This window comes from Pleurodeles waltl, chromosome 11 (genome assembly GCF_031143425.1).
Source record: "Pleurodeles waltl isolate 20211129_DDA chromosome 11, aPleWal1.hap1.20221129, whole genome shotgun sequence".
Classification (NCBI taxonomy): Eukaryota; Metazoa; Chordata; class Amphibia; order Caudata; family Salamandridae; genus Pleurodeles; species Pleurodeles waltl.
The window spans coordinates 328,775,087-328,800,356 of record NC_090450.1 but is presented as its reverse complement, the minus strand read 5'-3'; the positions used below and the strand labels follow the sequence as shown (position 1 = coordinate 328,800,356).

Sequence of the window (25,270 nt, the reverse complement as noted above, 5' to 3'; positions counted from 1 at the left end):
TCATCCATACTATATTCTGGTTGATGCACTTGCACTGCTCCCACGAATCAATCTCAGGATATTAATTTAATTTTTAGCTTCCAATTTAAAATTCTTTGACATTTACGGTATGTTTTCAAATGTTCAATTGTACATTTAGCCACTTAATTTATATGCACTTTATTAATATTATTTCATTTTCTAAACTGTCACAGACCCCCTGAGGAGGCTTTGCAGACCCCCAGGGGTCCCCGGAACACAAGTTGGGAACCACTGCTTTAGATGAATATGAAACAGCTGTTTTGAAATTAAAGAATAGGTTTCACAAGCAACCCAGTCTTATAGTCTTGAGACATAGATTTTTAAAAAGAAATCAAAATGGAGGAGAGGATGTGGAGACATACATTTCAGTAATACGTAGACTTGCTTCACTTTGTATATTTGAAAGTTTAATTGGCCAGTTTATTAGAGATCAGTTTGTGTGTCAATGTAAAGACAAACAAATTAGGCAAACATTCTTAGATATGAATAATACAACTCTTGAAGAGACTGTCAAGGTAGCAAAAAGCATTGAGATTTCACAAGTCTCCTTAAAGGAGTTTAATGATAACCCAATTGAAATGCTGAAAGTAGCTGCAATCACCAAACCTTTGCAGAAGGGGGCAAGACCAAACAAGAGCTTTAACTCGGGTTCAATTATACAAATTTGTGCTTTTGGTGTGGTAATGCTCCACATACAAAAGGGGGTAAGTGTTGTGCATTTTGCTAGGGTAATTTTAACCCCTTAGCTGCTGGGCCTTTTCCCCCCCAGTGCTGAGCCCTTTTTTGGCTATTTGGGGTAGTTCGCGCTTAGGGCTTCATAACTTTTTGTCCACATAAGCTAACCACGCCAAATTTGCGTCCTTTTTTTCCAACATCCTAGGGATTCTAATGGTACCCAGAGTTTGTGGTTTACCCTGGAGGAGACCAAGAAAATAGCCAAAATACAGTGAAAATTTAGTTTTTTCCAAATAAATGGGAAAAAAGGGCCGCCGAAGAAGGCTTGTGGTTTTTTCCCTGAAAATGCCATCAACAAAGGGTTTCTGGTGCTGAAATCACTATCTTCCCACCTTTCAGGAACGGGCAGACTTGAATCAGAAAACCACATTTTCCAACACAAATTTGGCATTTTACTGGGACATACCCCATTTTTACTATTTTTGGTGCTTTCAACCTCCTTCCAGTTAGTGACAGGAATGGGTGTGAAACCAATGCTGGATCCCGCAAAGCTAAACATTTCTGAAAACTAGACAAAATTCTGAATTCAACAAGGGGTCATTTGTGTAGATCCTACAAGGTTTTCCTACAGAAAATAACAGCTGAAATAAAAAAATATTGAAATTGAGCTGAAAACAACAGCCATTTTTCTTTATGTTTTACTCTGTAACTTTTTCCTCCGATGTCAGATTTCTGAAAGCAATATACCGTTTTGTCTGCTGGACTCTTCTGGTTGCGGGGATATAAAGGGCTTATAGGTTCATCAAGAACCCTAGGTACCCAGAGCCAATAAATGAGGTGCACCCTGCAGTTGGTTTTCATTCTATACTGGGTATACAGCAATTCATTTGCTGAAATATGAGGAGTGAAAAAGAGGTATCAAGAAAACCTTTGCATTTCCAAAATGGGATCAAGATAAGGTTTTGAGGAGCAGTGGTTATTTGCACATCTTTGAATTCCGAGGTGCCCATACTAGCATGTGAATTGCAGGGCATTTCTCAAATATACGTCTTTTTTACACACTCTCTTATATTTGGAAGGAAAAAATGTAGAGAAAGATTTGGGGCAATAACACTTGTTTTGCTATTCTATGTTCCCCCAAGTCTCCCGATAAAAATGATACCTCACTTGTGTGGGTAGGCCTAGCGCCCGCGACAGGAAATGCCCCAAAACACAACGTGGACACATCCCATTTTTTCACAAAATACAGAGCTGTTTTTTTGCAAAGTGCCTACCTGTAGATTATGGCCTCTAGCTCAGCCGGCACATAGGGAAACCTACCAAACCTGTGCATTTTTGAAAACTAGAGACCTAGGGGAATCCAAGATGGGGTGACTCGCGGGGCTCTGACCAGGTTCTGTTACCCAGAATCCTTTGCAAACCTCAAAAAGTGGCTAAAAAAACAAGTTTTCCTCACATTTCGGTGACAGAAAGTTCTGGAATCTGAGAGGAGCCTCAAATTTCCTTCCACCCAGCGTCCCCCCAAGTCTCCCAATAAAAATGATACCTCACTTGTGTGGGTAGGCCTAGCGCCCGCGACAGGAAATGCCCCAAAACACAACATGGACACATCACAGAAAACAGAGCTGTTTTTTGCAAAGTGCCTACCTGTAGATTTTGGCCTCTAGCTCAGCCGGCACCTAGGGAAACCTACCAAACCTGTACATTTTTTAAAACTAGAGACCTAGGGGAATCCAAGATGGGGTGACTCGCGGGGCTCTGACCAGGTTCTGTTACCCAGAATCCTTTGCAAACCTCAAAAAGTGGCTAAAAAAACAAGTTTTCCTCACATTTCGGTGACAGAAAGTTCTGGAATCGGAGAGGAGCCTCAAATTTCCTTCCACCCAGCGTCCCCCCAAGTCTCCCGATAAAAATGATACCTCACTTGTGTGGGTAGGCCTAGCGCCCGTGACAGGAAATGCCCCAAAACACAACGTGGACACATCACAGAAAACAGAGCTGTTTTTTGCAAAGTGCCTACCTGTAGATTTTGGCCTCTAGCTCAGCCGGCACCTAGGGAAACCTACCAAACCTGTACATTTTTGAAAACTAGAGACCTAGAGGAATCCAAGATGGGGTGACTCGCGGGGCTCTGACCAGGTTCTGTTACCCAGAATCCTTTGCAAACCTCAAAAAGTGGCTAAAAAAACAAGTTTTCCTCACATTTCGGTGACAGAAAGTTCTGGAATCGGAGAGGAGCCTCAAATTTCCTTCCACCCAGCGTCCCCCCAAGTCTCCCGATAAAAATGATACCTCACTTGTGTGGGTAGGCCTAGCGCCCGCGACAGGAAATGCCCCAAAACACAACGTGGACACATCACAGAAAACAGAGCTGTTTTTTGCAAAGTGCCTACCTGTAGATTTTGGCCTCTAGCTCAGCCGGCACCTAGGGAAACCTACCAAACCTGTACATTTTTGAAAACTAGAGACCTAGGGGAATCCAAGATGGGGTGACTCACGGGGCTCTGACCAGGTTCTGTTACCCAGAATCCTTTGCAAACCTCAAAGTGGCTAAAAAAACAAGTTTTCCTCACATTTCGGTGACAGAAAGTTCTGGAATCTGAGAGGAGCCACAAATTTCCTTCCACCCAGCGTTCCCCCAAGCCTCCCGATAAAAATGATACCTCACTTGTGTGGTTAGGCCTGGTGCCTGCGACAGGAATAGATCACACAACGGTCAATGTTGGTCCTTACGTGAGGCAGCTGTTGACCCTGGGGTGATCCATTCCTGACACAGACACTAGGTGTAGGCACTCAAGTGGGGTAGTGTTTTTATCAGGAAAGGTGAGGAGTCACTGGGTGGTAGGAATATTGTGGATCCCAGCATATTCCTGTAGTTTGTGTGACAGAAATGCGAGAAAAATTGAGTTTTTTTTCAACATTTCAGCTTTGCAGGGTATTCTGGGTAAGAAAACTTTGGGGAAGCCACATAAATCACACCTCTGTGGACTCCCCCGAATGTCTAGTTTCCAGAAATGTTTGGGTTTAGTGTGTTTCTCTATATGGCCGCCGAATCCAGGACCAAAAACACAGGTGCCTGCCTTACAAAACCAGTTTGTTTTGCCATGGATAATTTTGATGTCTCCACAATATGATTTGGGTGGTGGAATTTGGGGCTGAACTAAATTGGGGAGCTCCCAAGAGAGGACTCTCTCTCTGCTTGCCGCCGCATTCACCTGCTCTCTGGGTTGGCCTAACCCACTATTACCCAGTTGCACAAACAGCTTGCGAAGGGACAGCAGGACTGTCCTCATCACCTCCCTCATAATGTACTGGAAGAGGAGTTATCGAATGGGACTCCTCTGACTGAAAAATCCCTCCCAGAGTCTGCGCCATTGTCCTATCCCTCAGATGCTGTCTCAGTATCTGATGTCTCAGTCTCTGATCCTATGTCAGAGCGGTCCTCTATAACCCGAGTGTAGGCAGCAGTCATCCATCAAGATGCCATCTCTGCTATTGGCTAAACTGTTGCTCTAAAACACTAGCCTACGTAGACAGTCACAAAATCGATGGTGTGTGAGATACGTGCAACAGTAGAGGCCACCTTACCTGCGCTTCTTCCCTCAATCAGCACGTACTTTCAAGACACTCAAAAAACACCTTGTCACATACCATTCGTCACAGTCTTTAGCACCTCCTGCGCCCAGTCCAACAATCATTATTGGTGCTCCCACTCCCTCCTCCTCGGATTCCCTCATTACCACCCAGCAAAAGTGCCCTTCATCTCTCCATAGACTTTGCTAATGTACTCAGCTATTTACATAAAATACAGATTTGCTCTTTGCAGTAGGCATATAAACCTTCTGCGCTTCTTTATGGCACTAAAACTGCCACTAGACAAGTCGGACCCTTTTCCCCCCAGGGAAACCACACACATATTGACAAAAGTGATATATATATGACAGCCAATCACCTGAAACTCAACTCAAGCAAAACCGAAATAATCCTCTTTGGCCCACACAAAAACACCTGGGACCCCTCATGGTGGCCCACCACGCTAGGCCCTGCACCCACCCCCGCCAACCACGCACGCAACCTCAGCATCATCCTAGACTCCTCCCTCTCGATGACCCAACAAATCAACGCTCTCACCTCCTCATGCTTCAACACACTCCGTATACTGAAAAACATTCAAATGGATCCCCACAGAGACCAGAAAAACTGTCACTCACGCACACATCAGCAGCAGGCTTGATTACGGAAACGCCCTCTACGCCGGCACCACTCTAAAACTCAAGCGCAAACTACACGCATCTAGAACTCAGCAGCACGACTCATCCTCGACCTCCGCCGACACGAACACATCTCTCCACACCTCAAATCCCTCCACTGGCTCCCCATTGACAAAAGGATCACCTTCAAGATCCTCATCCTCGCACACAAATCACTCCACAACACAGGCCCTGCCTACCTCAACGAGAGTCACCTTCCACACCCCCACACGAAACGTCCGCTCAGCTGACCTCTCTCTCGCCTCTGTCCCCCGCATCAAACACACCACCACCGGGGGCAGATCCTTCTCCTACCTTGCACCCAAAACCTGGAACGCCCTCACAACCCACCTTCGCAAGACCCAAAACCTACTTCTTTTCAGGAAGGGCCTCAAAACCTGGCTTTTCGAACAGTGAACCTCCCAGCCCCTTTCCCTCCCCCCGCCCCCCCCAAGCGCCTTGAGACCCTCACAGGTGAGTAGCACACTTTATAAATCTCTTTGGTATATATAGATCTACCTCTATATATATATATATATATCTATGTACATAGATATATCTATAGATATATCCATGTACATAGATATATCTATCTACATAGATCTATAAATATAGATCTATATATAGATCTATTTTTTTTAGTTGTTGTATGGTTTCCTTGGGGGCCAAAATGGCCCCCAGGGAAACCCTACAACATCTAAAAAAAAAATTGCCCCCACAGGGGGTCACCCTGCCCACGGGCGACCCCCTGTCATTTTTTTTTTTTTTTTTTTTTTAAAAACAATCCTCTGGGGGGGGGGGGGCGCGATCGCGCCCTCCCCCCCCCCCCCCATTCCCCCCCAGGGGGCACCTACCTTTTTTTTTTTGTATTAATTATGCCCCCGAGGGGGGGGGGGCATCCCGTTTTCCGAGGGGGCCGCCCCCCCAAAGTGAAATCCCTGGCGTCTAGTGGTGTTTCGGCCCCCGATCGCAGCTGTGCTGCGATCGGGGGCCAGGAAACACTTTGAGAAGGCCTTGTAAGAAAGGGGAGACTATCCCCTTTCTTACGAGGCCTTTTCAAAGTGTTTCCTGGCCCCCCGATCGCAGCTGTGCTGCGATCGGGGGGCCAGGAAACCTGAAAGTGTTTCCTGGCCCCCGATCGCAGCACAGCTGCGACCGGGGGCCAGGAAACACTTTCAGGAAGGCCTCGTAAGAAAGGGGAGTGTCTCCCCTTTCTTACGAGGCCTTCCTGAAAGTGTTTTCTGGCCCCCGATCGCAGCTGTGCTGCGATCGGGGGCCAGGAAACACTTTCAGGAAGGCCTCGTAAGAAAGGGGAGACACTCCCCTTTCTTACGAGGCCTTCCCGAACGTGAGAAAGGCCGTTTTCCCCATCAAAGCAGGAAGCGGCCGCAAGGCTGCTTCCTGCTTTGATGGGGAAAACACCTTTGCAACGTCAGCGCGCCGCGAGGCGCGCTGACGTCACAAAGGGGCGGGTGGGGGGGGCGGGGGAAGACACGGAAGCTTCCGTGTCTCCCGGGGGGGGTTTAAAAAAAAAAAAAAACACGGCGGAAACAGACTACGAACGGGAAAACGCTCACCTATACACACTCCACGAGGAATCTGGACAGCATGGAACCCGAATTAAACTTCCTACCAGACATTGGGCCTGATTCTAACTTTGGAGGACGGTGTTAAACCGTCCCAAAAGTGGCGGATATACCACCTACCGTATTACGAGTCCATTATATCCTATGGAACTCGTAATACGGTAGGTGGTATATCCGCCACTTTTGGGACGGTTTAACACCATCCTCCAAAGTTAGAATCAGGCCCATTGTCTTCCTGCTCCTCCGAACGCCGGCGCAGAAAACAACGGTGAGTACTGCACCTATGACACAGGGGAGGGGGGAGGAGAAAAGGTTACGGGCACACACATACGCGACACACCCACCCCCCACAAAAAAATCCCTACACACCAATGCAGAGCAACAAGTCAGAGTGACACCCTCCAAACCCCCCGGAATAATGCAAAGACAAAATTAAATGATCATTAAAATTGAAGTATATTATAGCATATTTGAAGTTAAGTGAAATATGAAATATATAAAATAAATATATCACAACATGAACAATATATACATAGTCCAAAAGTCCGGCACATATTGGCTACATTCCATTGTTCGTGGGCCAATGTGCATAAACACATGGGCAAAGCCCACACACGAGACCCGATTCCATTGGAGAGAACACTGCTGGGGCATCAGATAATAAAACCACAGGCACCTCAGGGGGAAGGAAATGGGGGGGGCACCTCAGCCACATGAGTCCACGACGCCAGATCCACGAGGGGCCTCCATGCCCACTGTACCATCCTGGGGAGTGCAAAGCCATAGTCCCTCAAGTCTCTACAGTCGGTGGATTGCCCACTGTACCATCCTGGGGAGTGCAAAGCCACAGTCCATCAGGTGGATTACAGACTCCACTGGTTATGGAGGAGGCATGTTGGCCAGAGTGCTTCGTGAAGCCCTGCCCGACACAGATCCGGCCCTGCCAATGGGCCAGCGGTGCTTGAGATGAAGGGCCCAGCGGAGCGGTGCTTGAGATGAAGGGCCCAGCGGAGCGGTGCTTGAGATGAAGGGCCCAGCGGAGCGGTGCTGGAGATGAAGGGCCCAGCGGAGCGGTGCTTGACAGGAAGGGCCCAGCGGACCAGTTCAGAGACGGCGGTGCCCAGCGGAGCGGTGCTTGACAGGAAGGGCCCAGCGGAGCGGTGCTTGAGATGAAGGGCCCAGCGGAGCGGTGCTTGACAGGAAGGGCCCAGCGGAGCGGTGCTTGAGATGAAGGGCCCAGCGGAGCGGTGCTTGACAGGAAGGGCACAGCGGACCAGTTCAGAGACGGCGGTGCCCAGCGGAGCAGTGCTTGACAGGAAGGGCCCAGCAGAGCGGTGCTTGAGATGAAGGGCCCAGCGGAGCGGTGCTTGACAGGAAGGTCCCAGCGGACCAGTTCAGAGACGGCGGTGCCCAGCGGAGCGGTGCTTGACAGGAAGGGCCCAGCGGAGCGGTGCTTGAGATGAAGGGCCCAGCGGAGCGGTGCTTGACAGGAAGGGCACAGCGGAGCGGTGCTTGACAGGAAGGGCCCAGCGGAGCGGTGCTTGACAGGAAGGGCCTTGCTCAGCGGTGCATCTCACGGCGGGGCCCTGTTCAGCGGTGCATCTCACGGCGGGGCCCTGTTCAGCGGTGCTTCTCACGGCGGGGCCCTGTTCAGCGGTGCTTCTCACGGCGGGGCCCTGTTCAGCGGTGCTTCTCACGGCGGGGCCCTGTTCAGCGGTGCTTGTCTTGTGTTCCTAGGGAACCAGATCTGGCCAATAATTCCCGCTCAGTCGCCATCCGACCTTTCGCTTGCGGGCCCCTCCTGTGCTGGAGTCCTGGGCCCGTGGGTGTCCTCCGTCACACCCCAAATGGGGCTGGTGGGGCCCTCCTGGGCAGCTCACCTGCTGCCGGACTTGTCCGCCCTGCTGCCCTTGCCCTCCTTGGCCGAATCACTGGGGCCCTTGCCTCCCTTTGTGGATGTGCCAGGTGACGGTGCAAGGGTGGTGTCCTTGGGGGCAGCCGTCTCAGGCCTGTCGCGCCGGCCCTTCCCTTTTTTGGTTCTTTTCCCAGGGGGTGGCTGGCTGTCCCCTTGCTGCTGGCCGATGTTCCTGCCCTAGGAGCTGGTGGACTCCAATAGCCCTGAACGATGGTCCTAGTAGGTGCAGGGCTTGTGGTGGCTGAGGTGCTGTTTGGACTCTTACAAGATGGAGGGGGTGGGTCAGGTGATGCAAAGAGGTTAATTTTGGAGAGGAACAACTTTTTAGGAGCAATGGGAAGGGTAGGTGCAGTGGGTATGGGAGTGGAGGAAGAGGATGTGGTTGTAGGAGAGTCAAGTGTGCTGTCTTTGGGTGCAGGTGCTTGTGACGGAGGCTGTCGTGAGGTGGATGGCTGTTGGGTGGGTGGCTGCCTGCGTTTGTGTGGTTTGGAAGAGGGGTGACAGACACACTGGGAGAGGACACAGGGGACGTGTAAATGGCAGTGGGGGTGGTGACTGCACGTTTGTGGACTGTTCTGGTGGGTGTGGTGGTGATGGACGTACTGGCTGATGGTGGTGTGCATGCAGGTGTGAGTGGAGACGTCACAGGGAAGGAGGAGGGAGACGAGGAGGAGGGGGACACAGAGGAGGCAGTGGCTGTTGGCATGTCTGCATGTGGATGTTGCTTGGGTGAATGCTTGTGTGATCTGTGGTGCTTATGTCTGGATGAGCTGCCCTTGGGTGTTGATGTGTGTGCAGGCTGGTCTGTAGGTGTGTCTGGGATAGGCAGAGGAACAGGGGAGTGGGACTGGGTGGAGGGAGTTGGAGGAGGGAGGCTGGAGACAGGGACAATGGCTGCCGTCAGTGCTGAGGCCAGAGCGTTGAACGATCGCTGATGGGCAGCCTGACCCGAATGAATGCCCTCCAGGTATGCATTGCTCCGATGCACCTCCCTTTCTACCCCCTGGATGGCATTCAAAAGGGTAGACTGCCCAACAATGAGCGTCTGGAGGAGGTCAATGATCTCCGCACTGAGGTCAGCAGGGGTAACTGGGGCAGGGCCTGAGGTGCCTGGGGCGAAGGAGATGCCCGGCTTCCTGGCCGGGCGGGCACGGGGCGAACGCTGAGGGGCTGCTGGGAGGGCGGAGCTGGTGCGCTGGGTGGCGGCTGTACGTGTTGTTGCGGTGGGCACGGATGTTGCCGCCACCACAAGGGAGCTCCCTTCCGAGGACGTGTCGGTGTCGCTGACGTCTCCACGGGTCCCCATTGTGGAGCTCCCCTTGCCCTCTGTCTCACTGGTGTACTCGGAGTCGGTTGCATGGCCCTCCGGGGCCATGTGAGATGCAGCTCCCTCGTGCGCAGATGCCACTTCTCCTCCGCCTGATGATGCTAAGGCACACATGAATAGGAAAACCAAAAAAAAGGGGGGGAAGAAGAATGAAAGACATGTTGAGTGCATGCATTGGCGACACCGTTGGCGGAGAGGACAGACACAGAAGCCCCCTGCACTACGCCTCGCACTCGGGGAACACTACTCAATTATTGTGACTTGGCCTACAAGTCTATGGACGCCAAATGCACACATAGGTGAGCCCGGGCCATGGATAGCTGTACTTAGCACCCTACAGAGGTGGGGGGTGGGGGCACAGGGCCATGCCTTACGGAGGGGCCTAGCCTACAGAAACCGCCCTGGCCTAGAGATAGCCACAGCCCTCCTCCCCCACCCAGACACCTCCACTGTGCGCTAATATAGCAGAATGTGCTGATACTCACCCCCTTGTGTCTGCTGTGATGTCCTCACGCGCCCATCCAAATCGGGGTAGGCCACCGCCAGGATCCGGGACATCAGGGGGGTCAATTGCCGTGTGGCACCCCTCCTAGGTTGGGAGGCCATCCCCAGCAGAGCCTCGGCGGTCTTTTTGCTCCCGCAGCGGATGTCCTCCCACCTCTTGCGGCAGTGGGTGCCCCGTCTGTTGTGGACCCCCAGGGCCCGGACGTCCTTGGCGATGGCACGCCAAATGTCAATCTTCTGATGGGCGCTGACCTGTGTGACATGTACAGGGTGGGAAAAGAAATATCATCACTTTTCTGCATGGTCGATAAGAGTGGCCCTCCCTCCCCAACCTTGCCATGTGGCACATGCTCTCATCTGTCGTGCGTTGCATTCCTCATTCGCTCCCCTCCCCACCATCTTACATCCACCCCACTCAACACAGGCATAGCCCATACAACGTGCGCCCTGTGTACTTACCTGTTGGTCTGGAGGACCGTAGAGTAGCGCATACTGGGGGAGGACCCCATCAACAAGTTTCTCCAATTCCTCAGATGTGAAGGCAGGGGCCCTTTCCCCAGTCGCAGCAGCCATTGTCTCTTCCAGACCGAGGTCACAGCAGCATTTGCAGTATAGGTCCTCTCCTGTGGATGATCAGGTCTCGAGTGATTAAGCAGATAGAAAATGGCGATCACGCCCGCGGCGGGGCGTACCGCGGCGGTGCGTACCGCGACCGCCGGCGCACATCGTCATTGGCTCCTGAGACCCATAGGGTTCACTGTTAACCAATGCTGCTTTGCGCCGCGGTCTTCGACCGCCTACTGCCACGGTGTGCCACGCCAGCGCATTGACCTCACATCCCATTGTCACACTTCACAGGTCAGGCAGCCGCCATTTCAAGGGCCCACATGGCTTAATTTCTACTGCGTCACACAGGCCTAGGCCTTGCATTGCTAATCATACAAGCCATTCAATGCATAGCGAATCGTGTACTGTGCAAGCTGTGGTTACGTACCTGTGGGTTGCTTGACTCTGTGCTCCATGTTGTTCTTCCTAGGCACCGTCCGCTGGGACTTGCGAGGAGATGGAGGAATCCTCCCGTGTACAGACCGCTGGTGGACCTGTCGACAATGGAAGAAAGACATGTCATACTGACATACAGACTTGACCGAGCCACTATACAGGAACTGTGTGCCCAGCTGGAGCCAGACCTGATGTCCCCCATTCGCCAACCCACAGGGATTCCCCCTCTGGTGCAGGTTCTGTCAGTACTCCATTTTTTAGCAAGTGGATCATTCCAAACAACAGTGGCCATATCATCAGGGATGTCTCAGCCTATGTTTTCTAAGGTTTTGTCCAGAGTGTTGTCTGCCCTGATGAAATACATGCGGAGATACATTGTTTTCCCTGAGGTGGGTGATTTGGCTACAGTGAAGGGTGATTTCTATGCCCTTGGACATATCCCCAACATCATTGGTGCCATTGATGGGACTCATGTGGCTTTGGTTCCCCCCAGTGGAAGTGAGCAGGTGTACAGGAACAGAAAAAGTTATCATTCGATGAATGTCCAGGTGGTCTGTTTGGCTGACCAGTACATCTCCCATGTAAATGCAAAGTTCCCTGGGTCAGTGCATGACGCGTACATCATGCGAAATAGCAGGATCCCTTATGTGATGGAACAGCTACAGAGACACCGTGTGTGGCTAATAGGTGACTCTGGTTACCCCAACCTGTCGTGGCTACTTACCCCAGTGAGGAATCCCAGGACAAGGGCAGAGGAACGTTACAATGAGGCCCATGGGCGAACTAGGAGGATTATAGAAAGAACCTTCGGCATCCTGAAGGCCAGGTTTAGGTTCCTGCATATGACAGGTGGATCCCTAATGTACTCACCAAAGAAGGTGTGCCATATCATCGTGGCCTGCTGTATGCTTCACAACCTGGCTTTGCGACGCCAGGTGCCTTTCCTGCAGGAGGATTGTCCAGATGGTGGTGTTGTAGCAGCTGTGGAGCCTGTGGAGAGTGAAGAGGAGGAAGACGACGGGGACGACACAGACAACAGGGACACAGTGATACAACAGTATTTTTAGTAGCACACAGGTACGAATCAACCCCGCCATTTTACATTTACTTAAAGTCTCCTGTCTCTCTACTGTCTGTGTTTCCCCCCCAGTTCCTGTTAACTGAGTTGTGACTTTCCCTTCCGTTTTCAGAGCTGTGGGCCCCACTGCGTGACCTCTGCTTTGTTTGCCCTTGGACTACAGCTGTGTGACAGTGGTATGTTGTCATCACAATGTAACAGAACATTTTGGCACCGTTATGTCTAATACATTTGTTCAAAATACAGGCAGATTTTTTAAGTGCAATAAGTGAATTTATTAAAGTGCTAAATTTCGGAACATGATTTTAAAATGGTGATGGGTGATGGTGGAGTAATGTCCATGGCAGAGTCCAGTTTTCAGTCTCACAGGTGCATTGTCCATATGCCTGTGGAAGGATGGAGCAGGGGCAGTTTAAGTTTGGACAGGGTGACAATGTGGGACAGTGGGATGACATCAGGGGGTATCCTTTGCTGGCGGGGGTCTTGGCATCCTACTCTGTCTTCTTCTGAGATCTCAGGTACCGCTTGCGGGGTGGTTCTTCTTCTGCAGGAGGTGGGGTTCTGGTGGCCTGTCGTTGTGTGAGGGCCTCCTGTCCACTAGCGCCGGCGGAGGTGGTAAGCTGTACCTGGTCCAGGCTAGTGACAGGGGCCCTTTGTGGTGCCACATGGTCCCGCAATGTGGTGACTATCTGGTTAAGGGCCACGACGATGGTCCCCATTGCGGAACTAATGTTTTGCAGTTTCTCTCTGAACCCCATGTACTGTTCCTCTTGCAGTACCTGGATCTCCTGGAACCTGGCCAGTACCGTAGCCATCGTCTCCTGGGAGCGGTGGTATGCTCCCATGATGGAGGAGAGGGCCTCTTGGAGAGTCGGTTCCCTGGGCCTGTCCCCCCCCTGTCACACAGCAGCCCTCCCAGTTCCCCTGTTTCCCTGGGCCTCTGTCCCCTGGACCGTGTGCCCACTACCACTGCCCCCAGGTCCCTGTTGTTGTTGGGGTGGTGGGTCAACCTGGGTGCCCTGTAGTGGTGGACACACCGCTGATTGACGTGTCCTGGAGACAGAGGCATGGGCCCGCTGGGTGGGAGCTGTGCTGGTGTTCCCAGAGGGGGTTAGGTCTGCTGTAGCCTGTGGCTGTCTGTGGGGAACCGACTGTCCCGAGGTCCCCGATGGGCCGGGCTGGTCATCTGGGTCCAGGGAGACAGAGCTGCTGTCATCACTGGGGACCTCTTCTGGGGGTGGGATGGACATCTCTGGACCCTCCGTGGCAGTGTGGTGGCGTTCGGGTCCTGCAGGGGTATAAGAGTATGGTTATTGCTTCTGTGTGTGCCATTTCGTGTAATGGGTGGGTGGCCGTGTCCCCCAGTGCTGGCATTCCCTTGTGGGGGCTTTTGTGACGGTGGCTTGTGGGGGTGATGGGTGTGTGCAGTGGGCATGCTTTGGTGATGGGTGTTCATGCTTTGGGGACGCATGCAGGGCTAGGTTTTGGGATGGGTGGGTTGTGATGGTGAGCCATTAGCAAGGAGTTGGTGTGATGGGGGTGGGGGTGAGGGTGGGGGTATGATTTGGCATGCAGGTGGGGTGGGGGGAATGAAGTAGTGAAGATTTGACTTACCAGAGTCCATTCCTCCGCCTACTCCTGCGAGGCCCTCAGGATGCAGGATGTGCAAGACTTCCTCCTCCCATGCTGTGAATTCTGGGGGAGTAGGTGGGGGTCCGCCGCCAGTCTTCTGCACCGCAATGTTGTGCCTTGATACCATGGAACGCACCTTCCCCCGTAGGTCGTTCCACCGCTTCCTGATGTCGTCCCTATTTTGTGGATGCTGTCCCACAGCGTTGACCCTGTCCACTATTCTTTGCCATAGCTCCATCTTCCTGGCAATGGTGGTGTGCTGCACCTGTGTCCCGAAGAGCTGGGGCTCTACACGAACTATTTCCTCCACCATGACCCTGAGTTCTGCGTCAGAGAACCTGGGGTGTCTTTGGGGTGCCATGGGGTGGTGTGGATGAGGTGAGGGGTGGTGTATGTGTTGTAGAGTGCGGTGGTGTGTGGTGTTTTGTGCATGGATATTGTTTAGGTGATGTTGTGATTTGCCTCTGTGTGATGGTGTACTCTATTCTGTGATGTCTCTCTCTGTCCTTCAGTCGCAATTGTGGTCGTAGGGGTTTGTGGGTGATGTGGGTGTGTGTTTTATATTTAATTGGGTGTGTGGGAGTGGTGTGTGTATGTGTCTCAGGTGTGTGTATTTTGAATTATCCAATGTGGCTGTGTTTTGTAAATGTGTGTGTATTTTGAGCGCAGCGGTGTGCACCGCCAATGGAATACCGCGGTTGAAAGACCGCTGCGGGGATTTGTGGGTCGGAATGGTATGGGCGTATTTCTGTTGGCGTGACGGTGGAGGTTTGGTCATCGCCAGTTTCCCGCTGACCTTTGTTGTGGCGGACTTTTGTTGATGTCGGGTTTTTGGCGGTTTGCCAGTTGCGGGTCAGAATGACCGTGGCGGTTTACCGCGACTGCGGCGGTGTTATGGCGGTCTTCTGACCGGCGGTAAGCGCCTTTTACCGCCGAGGTCAGAATGACCCCCTATGTGTCTTATCGGCCTGAGATTAAAATGGTTAAGGAACCTACCACTAGAGTAGTAGTTGATTTCCTTAAGGACATGTTTATGAGAGAAGGTTTTCCAGAGGCTCTCATTTCAGACAATGGTAGACAATTTGTAAGCCATGATTTTGAAAAGTTTGTGGAATCTTGTTGCATTAAACATGTGAAGAGTTCTTTTTATCATCCACAAACCAATGGTTTGGTGAAGAGGATGAATCGGGCTGTGGGTGAGTGTATAAAGTGTGCCAAAAATGGACACCATGATATAGAGAAGTCTTTAAATAGTATGATTTGGTTTTACAAAACTACACCTCACGCATCTACAAAAGTGTCTCCTTTTGAGTTATTAAGGGGATGAATGGTAAACCATGCTTTAGACCAGCGTGGATAGCAAAGTGGTTTAAAAAAATACTGATGTGACAAGTTTGATGCAGGTGGTAAGAGAAAACATGAATCAAATTCAACAAAAACAAAAGAAATTGTGTGACACCAAAAAGGGTGTCAAATTAACACAAGTTGGAAATATGTTTCGTATTAGGTCACCAATACATGGAAAAAAGGGAAGAGCAAATCTGGGAGACCTATTTGAGTTTTGAAGATTCTTGGCAATGCCATCTAAGTTAAAAGAGGTCATTGGTGAAATATTGCTAAAGTTGTAAAGGTAAAAAGTTGCTGTCAAGCTGATGATCCAGAAACCGAACAAGTTTGTCAAAATACCCATTGAAGAAAATGATGAGGGTGAGAGGAATATTAATAAGAAAAGGAGGCAGAGTTTAAGAAACATAGTCATTCAGAGGAGATATCATGAATAATTTTTCGGTAGTATATGTTGCTATCTATTTATTTAAATTTTTATATTTATTTATTGCTATATTTTTCTCTGGTCTTTTGATATTATGTTAAGTTAATTTTGTGTTTGTTTTTTTGTTTGAAGAAGGGAAGATATGTAGTAATGTGATGATTTCTGTGATGATGTAATACATTCTGGGGCTGGGCTATGAGTAGGAACATTCTAGGAATGTTGATGTTGGAAGTGTTGGACAGTTATTGTAAGACCTGAAGATGCTCTGCATGTTTGCTGGCTGTGCTGCTTCACAACCATGTAGCATCTACTAATAAACCAGACTTATCTTCATCCCATGTTCAGAGTACTTACTATAAATTTATACCGAGCAGGAGATGGGGTTCTTCTTTGAAAGACCTTTCCTTATCTATTTATTCCAATGGGTCCATCTGTTTGTTTGGAGAATAAAGGAGCAGGCCCCACACCTGCACAAAGGCTTGCAGTGCACAAGATTTAGGGCCTCATTCCGACCCTGGCGGTACAAGACCGCCAGGGCCGGGGGCAACGGAAGCACCGCCAACAGGCTGGCGGTGCTTCATTGCCCATTCTGACCGCGGCGTTAAAGCTGCGGTCAGAAAAGGGAATCCGGCGGTTTCCTGCCGGATTACCCCTGCTTGGGCAGAACCTCCATGGCGGCGCTGCAAGCAGCGCTGCCATGGAGATTCCGACCCCCTTCCCGCCATCCTGTTCCTGCCGGTTTTTACCGCCAGGAACAGGATGGCGGCAACGGGTGTCGTGGAGCCCCTGGGGGCCCCTGCACTGCCCATGCCACTGGCATGGGCAGTGCAGGGGCTCCCTAACAGGGCCCCAGGGAGATTTTCACTGTCTGCATTGCATACAGTGAAAATCGCGACGGGTGCAACTGCACCCGTCGCACCCCTGCAACACCGCCGGCTCCATTCGGAGCCGGCCTCTGTGTTGCAGGGCCTTTCCCGCTGGGCCGGCAGGCGCTCCCTTGGCAGGCGCCCGCCGGCCCAGCGGGAAAGTCAGAATGGCCTCCGCGGTCTTCTGACCGCGGAGCGGCCATTTGGCTGTTCCCGCCAGGCGGGCGGCATCTGCCGCCCGCCAGGGTCAGAATGACCCTCTTAATCCTTTCAGGTCTGTCAGTTTGCTAAACACTACATATATATGGACCCTCATTATAAAAGTCTGAGTGGAGAGGGATTAGAAAAAGAGCCCCCCTCCAGAGGACCGGGAGAGGGTACGCCACAGACTTACTGGTGTGGGGTATAACCCACACACTGGCAAGTTTCAGGGAGAGCTTTGAGTGCCCCGCCACACACTTGTGAAAAATCGAGGAGCAAAATACTCATATACTTTACAGTGGCATGTAGTCTTACGTCTTCTGTAACATAATGACTTAGGCATCAAAACTGGTGAGCATCATTTCTATTCAGTATATCCACATGGTATGTTACGTTATGTTATAAGATTTATACAGCAAATGGTTGCCTGAGCAACTGGGTGTCCCAGTGCTAGTCCTAGACAAGCAGACTCCAGAGAAAAACAGACCTATCGCAAAATGCCACAGGAGGTAACCAGGAGGAGAACTGACAGGTCTTTAAGATTTTCTGGAAAGAACAATGGTTCTGAACACTCCTGATTGACCAAGGGAGCTTATTCCAAAGGAAAGGATTAGCACAGAAGGAACTGCCTCCCACTCTGACTCTCTTTATGCATGGGACGATTAGCTGAACGAAATGACCATTAGGGGATGTACGGGGACACTAGATTGGACAAGATGCGGGCCCCCTGAAAGAAAAGAATCTTATACATGGTGTACAAGGTCTTAAAATGCACACACTTCTCAAAAGGTAACCAATGCAACTTATGATTAAGGCTGGAGACTGAACAACACTTTGGAAGTGAAAACAGCATTCTGGTCACAGCATTTTGGGCCAGCTGGAGTCTGCAAATCACAACCTTATTGATTCCCAGGTAGAGGATGTTACAGTAATCTAGCCATCAAGTAATAACTGCCTGAATAATTGCTTATTGGGTGGGAGGATAAAATAAATCCAAGGATGGGTATGAGCCCACGCATAAGTCCAAAGCATGTGCGGACCACTGATTTTGTGTGTGCTTCAAAGGTTAATGCTAGACTTTTAACCACAGACTTAGGCCGAGGTGGGAGACCAAGTGAGGGAGGCCACCAGTGGTCACCCCAAGACTGGTTGTCTTTCCCTAAAAGGAAAATATCAGTTTTGCTAGAATTTAGTAGCAAGCAATTAAACTCTATCCACTCAGCAACAGCTAACATACCCCTTTGGAAATTAGATATATCTGACATGGGGTTGTTGGAAAAAGAGAGCACAAGCTAGGTGTCATCTGCGTGGGACACTAGCGTAAAACCCAGGAATTTCACAATCGGAGGCAAAGGTTGGATATAAATATTAAACAGAGTAGGGCTCAGAGAGGTGCCCTGATGAACTCCGTAAGGCAGAGTGTGCCAGTGAGAGCTATGTGTGGGGGGAAATGCCTTGAAAGAAGCGGTCAGAGGGATAGGAAGGAAAATAGGCTAAGGCAGGACCATCTTGCCAATCTCCTGAAGGTGCTGGAGCAGAATTTTGTGAGACACATTGTAAGTAAGATCAAGGCAGAGAACCTGCTGTCATCTAAAGTGCAGCGAAGTTGCTCACTGACTGCAAGGTGAGCAGAATCTGTGCTGTGTATTGGCCTGAAACCATTCTGAGAAATATCCAAAACCTTTGTTAAGATAGCATTGGCAAGAGCCTCCACAACTTTGGCAGGAATAGGCAGAAGACAGATAGAGAGAAAATTCTCTTGTTTGGAAATAAGGCATGTTTTTTCAGAAGGGGAATCACCTTAGCATTTTTCCATGGACCCGGCACAACTGCCGATGACAAAGGCTAATCAGCTCAAGACAAGGTAGAAGAAGACAGTCTTGGAGTTTAAGAAACATGTCAGCAAGAGGGTCAGCAGGTGAGCCCGATTTAACTTTATTACATAAAGTGCTTAGCTCATTGGGTTGTACCTGGGGTAGCAGGTGGAGCGGGGGCAGGGAACTACTGATGTGACTATAAAAACTAAATTCAGTAATATTAAGGGCAAATTTGGAATAGATAGTTTCTATTTTGCCAATAAAGTACTCTGCCAACTTCTCACAGTGGTCATTAAAAGCATTGGTAGAGTCTGCTGCTAGTACCGGTTTGGTAAGGCTGTTTAGGAAGGAGAAAATTACTTTTGCTGGGTTGATGCTGCTCTTTATTTGATAGCTGCTCTGTACTGGATTCTTTTTGAGGATCATAAGACTTCCTCCAAGAGCGTTTGAGTACTTTACAATGCTTTACTGCTGAGATCAAAGTTTCATTGAACCAGGGGGTGACACTCTCTTTTCGACTGCAAACAGGCCTGGCAGGAATAAAAGTAATGGGTCTGGCAGGAACTTAGGGTATTGTTTGCATCCTCCCCATTAGCGGCCATCCGAGGAGAATGTTTTGAAGGAATTCTTCACATTTTTTAAATCAATTTATGATAGGGGTATTTAAGAATAGGATTCTGACCATAGGTCGGTCTTTGCCTTCCAGGCAGATGGGCATGGGGATCAACAACAGATCTGTCCAAGACACAGGGAGGGGTGTAGATACCTTCAAAGAACGTAGATTTGAAAAAACTGGGTCAAGAAGGTGGCGAGTGAGAGGATAGGAATGTATATGAATCTCCACCTACCCATTGACAACCCTGTCTCAGGCTTCCGGCAGTTTCCTCGCAGACAGAAGCCTCTGACAGAGGCCATTGCCCACTGAATTGTACCTATCACTTAGGGGGTTATTCTAACTTTGGAGGAGTGTTAATCCGTCCCAAAAGTGACGGTAAAGTGACGGATATACCACCAGCCGTATTAAGAGTTCCATAGGATATAATGGACTCGTAATACGGCTGGTGGTAAATCCGTCACTTTTCCGTCACTTTTGGGATGGATTAACACCTCCTCCAAAGTTAGAATAACCCCCTTAGTGTTTCCTCTCTTATATCAGAGAGGAGAGGTAATCCCCATTTATATAAAGAGGCACTAAAAATTTTGAGATGCCAACCAGCCAGTACTGAGTACATATTATAAGATGTTTATGTTGATTGTGATAATTGCTGAAATGAACCCAGTATTTCTGTTTTGTTTTCAGGAAGCTCTTGCTGAGTTTCAGGGGCAAGGTGACACAACTCTGGGTTGGCCTTGCTGTCTTCAGTGCCCTCTTCCTTACACTTCAATTATCTGGTGTTCTTCGCTTAAACAGGTAAGGTTCTTTCAAGAAAACCACCACCACAAAGACTCCTTAGAAATTCACATTATCCAGCCAACTAAAACGTTATTCCTCAGGAATCATCAGTTTCAAATCATCATTACTATCCATATGATGGGAGGCAAGGTTGAGCTGGAAGGCAACAAAATGCAATGATCTCTTTTTGAAATCTTAAGTTGGAATGGGACGATATTTTTTCTGTTTGACTGGGAGCTGGAGTAAAAAGGGAAACATATTGACTGTCTGCAAGATGTGTATTAGATTTTGAATATGAAGTGGTGCAGGGGTTCTCATTGCACAATTACCGAACTGGGTGCTGAAGAGGAAAGTAAGTTAATGCATCTGAACTCCCAAGTACCATTGCAATGAGAGTAGAACTGTAGGTCTTGGGTATGGGCTATAGTAAGAATTAGAAGTGGTGCATACGTATCAATTCACCAAGTTGCCAGAATAGTGGAAGTGACAGCACAAACCCTTTTGGGCCCAATCAGAAAAAAAACATATACCCCTTGCCCACTCTTCAACAGTGTTCTATTTGCTGATAAGGGGCTAATATAGGGGCAAGGAGTGGAGACAGAAAGTAAACAGAGCTCTGTTTCTTTCATGGCCCTGAGACCAATGACAGCAAGGGTAGTGCCAAGAAGGGTGCAAAAAGCAATCCAGGGTGAGTAGCTTTTAGCCACTGGCTTCCCCAAATTGACGCCTTTGAAGTTGAGTGGTTCCCTTCGCTTATGTGAGAATGGCAATTTATGCCATAAGGGGACGCATTAGGAATCAAATCATTATCCTATGAAATGTGTGAGTGGTTAAACAATGGAACCGCTATTGGACAAACCCTGCCCCTGTCCAGTGTTTTTTTAGTGGCATTTGGCTTGTCCAGAATACTTTTGCTCTCCCATTTTCACATTTCACCAATATATGTGAAACAAGTCTTAATTACCTGAAGACAAATATCATGCAAGGGAAAAATGTAATTTATGCGATGGAAAAGCCGCAATTCATGTTGGCACAATTATTAACTGGCAAGAAAGTAACTGAAATGTATTTTAGTTAATGCTGAAATCATCACAAGTAATCACGTTTATACAATGAACATTGCAATCTACACAAAAAACAGTTTCGGAGATTTAACAGTAAGAAAAATCCTTCTGTTGCTTAGGTGCGATCAGGAGCTCAAACGCCTACTTCTCCACCACATCTCCGGTATTCAGAGTGCCATTCTTACCCAGAAAAGGTCACCCCTAGGAGTCCTGGATGATAGTGAACAAGGTAAAAGTCACAAGCTCGCACTTGACCCACCTCTGCCTAAAGATGAAGTGAACTTATTGGAACTCAGGCAGGAGTTTATTATGTCAAATCTGGAGGTCAATGATCCAGAAGCTCAACAAATGTCTGATAGGGCCACTGCCCTTGGGGATAATAATGAAAGCTGGATCCTTCACGCCAACAACTTCCTGGCAGCTACAGCCCAAGGGGCCAAAGTAGAAGATCGTCTGGATAGTGTGGCTGAACCCTCTTTTGGCCAAAAGAACAGGAAAGAGAAACCACCTTTAAAGGACAAGCCAGGAGCAGCAAATAAACAGGAGCTTGTTGATTGGAATAAAACATTATCGTCCAGCAAGGATGGACAAATGTCACAGGGTGAACTCACGATGGAAGCCAGTCTGCCATCCAACAAAACTCACAAATCAAAATTTGCAGTTCATGTCATTACTAAAGGCAGTTCTAGCATCAACCTCAAGCCGGCCAAAGAGCAGAAATCACACACAGAAGATTCAAATAACGTTCTTGGTAAAACCAAAATTACACTGACCCGCTCATCTAATATGTCCAGTTCATCTCCAGTCATGAACTGCGAACCCCAGACCAATATTGTTTTCCTCAAAATACACAAGAGTGCCAGCAGTACCATCATGAATATCCTCTTCCGATTTGGAGAAACTCACAACCTCACATTTGCATTACCTCGTAACTCTGTCACCCAGCTGTACTATCCTCGCTATTTCATGGCACCGTTTGTTGAAGGTTACTCAGAAGACACTGTCGAACAGTTCAACATTATGTGCCACCACATGAGGTTTCAACGACAAGAGGTGAGATTTGGAGGATAATATAACGGGGTGGGATATGGGTTTGTGTGCATGCATAGGGATGTTACCTAGTGAGATGGAGATAAATAACGTGTAGAGGTGAAGAAATAAACCTAGAATTAAAAGGGTGATATCTGTTACAATTTAAGTGAAGTATAATGAGAAAATATAGATATTGACAAAGACTGTTACAAGAATATCAATGAGAGAAAAGGTGTGTTTGGGATGTTCAGGTATATGCACAGGGAAAGAAAAGAGAGAGAAATGGTTGATGTGAAAGATAGGTAGAGTCAAAAGTGTGAATAGAGCGGAAGAAAAGAAATCCAGAGAAACAAATGGGGAATAGAGAAAGAGCGAGGATGAGTGGAAGGAAGCATACAAGGTGGGAAAGATTGTAAGAAAAAGCTTGTGGAACAGAAGGTACAGTGGAAGAATGAGAACTAAGATGAAGTGTGAAGGAAGCTAAGTAGACTAACCACACTTTTTCATGTGAATATGAAAACAACACACAGGTCCTGCAGCACAAATAGATTTGCCAGATTCTTACGCACCTATGGATGAAAAGTCCTTTAAACATATGTAAAATTCTGAATGATATACTATACAGAGCAGGGGCCCAACATTGAGGGACAACATAGAACAACAGTGAAAGTTGGATATCTTGGGCGAGTCACACTGATTTCAAATGCTCGTCCATCTCCTTCTCATTCTCTTATAATGAGTTATAGTGAGTTTCCTTATTCAACACTCTGTTTGTGGACTGGCTCAAGTGCCAAGGTGAAGGTTGGAATGATGTTTCTGAGAAGACCAAAAACACCCAAGGAAATAATTACCAGGGATATTTACTGCTTTATCCCACTCTTTGGCAAGGTCATCTGGAGGCACATGGAGTATCCCAATGATAGACAAACAATAACCTGTGATGTAATAGCGTGGTTGAGTTACTTATTGGTTTTGTTGGCAGAGGGGATGGTAAAATGTTTTGAATTTATGTCCACTGACATCTTTACATAAGTACCAATTTAATGATCACGCAAATACACTAGCTTTTCTGAGCCCATTCTGTTGAGCCTTTTTTCAAATATTATTTCAATTTATCAAGGTAGATAGTGTAAATTTACAGTACCTGTCATTAAAAAGCCCCCTTGCCATCATGGGAGCCTAACTGAAATTCAACTTAAGGTAAAAGAAAGACTGTGTGTGTAGCCAAACGAATGATTTATGACACAGTCCTTTTCAGGAAGTACTATCAAAGTCTGGAACACCTTACCTCCCAGTTTGCACACCCTACCTCAAAAACAGTCTTAATCTGAACTGAAAGCCCTTCAATCTGAAAGACATTTCAGTTAATCGCTAAACTCCCCGCAAACTTCTCAGACTTAACCTCCATTTAGCCAGGCTGGTGGATCACTCTTTTCTTCAATACTGTAAGATACTCTCCTAGCATTGTGTACTGTATATTTATGAGTGGTGTAACTTTTGATGCTTGGGTAACATTCTAGTTTTATTGTAAAGTGCTACAATACCCCGGCGTAATGTCTGCACTATATAAACTGCATAAAGGAATAAATAAATAGGGGCGTATACAATAAGGTATTTAGAGTTTGTCAGAGAGGGTACTCCTTCCCAATGCCCACCTGATTTACAGTTGAGTGGACATTAAGAATGTCAGCGACGAAGTCTACTCTGGCTCCATCTCTGTCATGTTCTTCCGATGGCCCGATGGAGTGTGGTCCGTCAGATGTTCACATTTAACACCAACCACCCGATTTCGAGTGGACAGTATTATAAGTTTTTTTTAGCTGTTTGTGACTGCCAGGTAAAACTTGGTGGTGAGAGACAGTAAAAAAATAATGATCTCTACCCAATTGGAGACAACTCTTATGGTGTGGGGCCCGTTACTTTTATTATGTCCAAATACAATCTTCCGCTTTAGGAGTTTGTTTTTGGAAAAAGTAAAACTCTGTGTAAGTTAGACTGCTGATCGTCATGTTTGACGGATCGGTCCGTCAATATTTTATAATATTGAGAGGAACCTCAATGGCATTGGTTCCTGCCAATATTTAAAGTTGTCCAGGGTATGGGGGGAGCCTACGTTTGTTTTGCCCAAATAGAAACTTCCACTTTGGGGGTTTGTTGTTGGAAGAAGTAAAACGCTATGTAAGTTTGACGGGCGACCATCCTTTTTGAGGAAGAAGGTCCGTCAATCTTTTATAATTTTGACAGGAACCTCCTTTGGGCACAGTGCATAAAAACAAAGCAACACAGAGTTAAACATAACATGGCTGCGTAGTCAGAACAGGAACAAAATGCAGTTTACAACTTTTGGTACAATGTGAACTTCTGTGTGTGTAGACCTTATGTCACGTCTAGCTAACAATTTGCAGCACTGCTTTTATCTCACTTTAACCAAAGACGAGATGAAGGCAGTCAAATGTCTTTGTTTAAAAATGTGCGTTAGTACTTTGCAAACTTGCAGATCACATTAAATTATAACGGGCTGTGCATATCAATGTACAAAATGACGAGCCAAGCACCGGAGAGAGATCTATATCATCATCATTGATAATAGTTGGTCTATCAAAATGTTCTCATTTATTTAATGCAATGATTCCTAGACAACGGGTAATAAGGTTTATTTATTCATTTGAGACCATTCCTCAGGCCTAAATAGCACATCGGCATGCTGCAGGCACTAGAGCAAGACTAACCTTTGTGGTGATGAGCACAGCAGCGTTTTTGTACCATTTGCTACCTGGGGTTCTATTTTCAGATTAATGTTTAAGTTACCATGATACCCCAGATATTGTGTTGTAGATTTCAGAAGGTGACCTCTTGAACCATTAATAAAGTCCAGGGATAACAGGAGTTACCGCTGCATATCACAATGTTAACCAAAGGTTCTGGAGTGAGTGATGAAAAGAATGAAAAATGAAGTGCTTGATGGATCAAAAATTCTGAAAGTCAATTTGCATATGCTTTACGCAAATCAATTTAACATGGACTTGTACATTCTGATGTTATGAAAAACAGAACTGCCATTTCACAAAATTCTAGTTGATAGAGATTTGCAACTGGTCTATTGTGCAAACCCCAAGATGGATAGAAAATCGGTTAT

General features: G+C 48.1%; 1 protein-coding gene across 2 annotated transcripts in view; it reads left to right on the top strand.

Moving 5' to 3' along the window:
- LOC138265682 (galactose-3-O-sulfotransferase 2-like) overlaps window positions 1–25,270 on the top strand; it is a 361,079-nt gene that overhangs the window by 272,913 nt on the left and 62,896 nt on the right. For both annotated transcript variants that reach the window (XM_069213610.1, XM_069213612.1), the window contains exons 2-3: window positions 19,946–20,056; window positions 21,222–22,155. In XM_069213610.1, coding sequence (XP_069069711.1) covers window positions 19,946–20,056; window positions 21,222–22,155 — 1,045 coding nt within the window. The remainder of the gene's footprint in view (window positions 1–19,945; window positions 20,057–21,221; window positions 22,156–25,270) is intronic.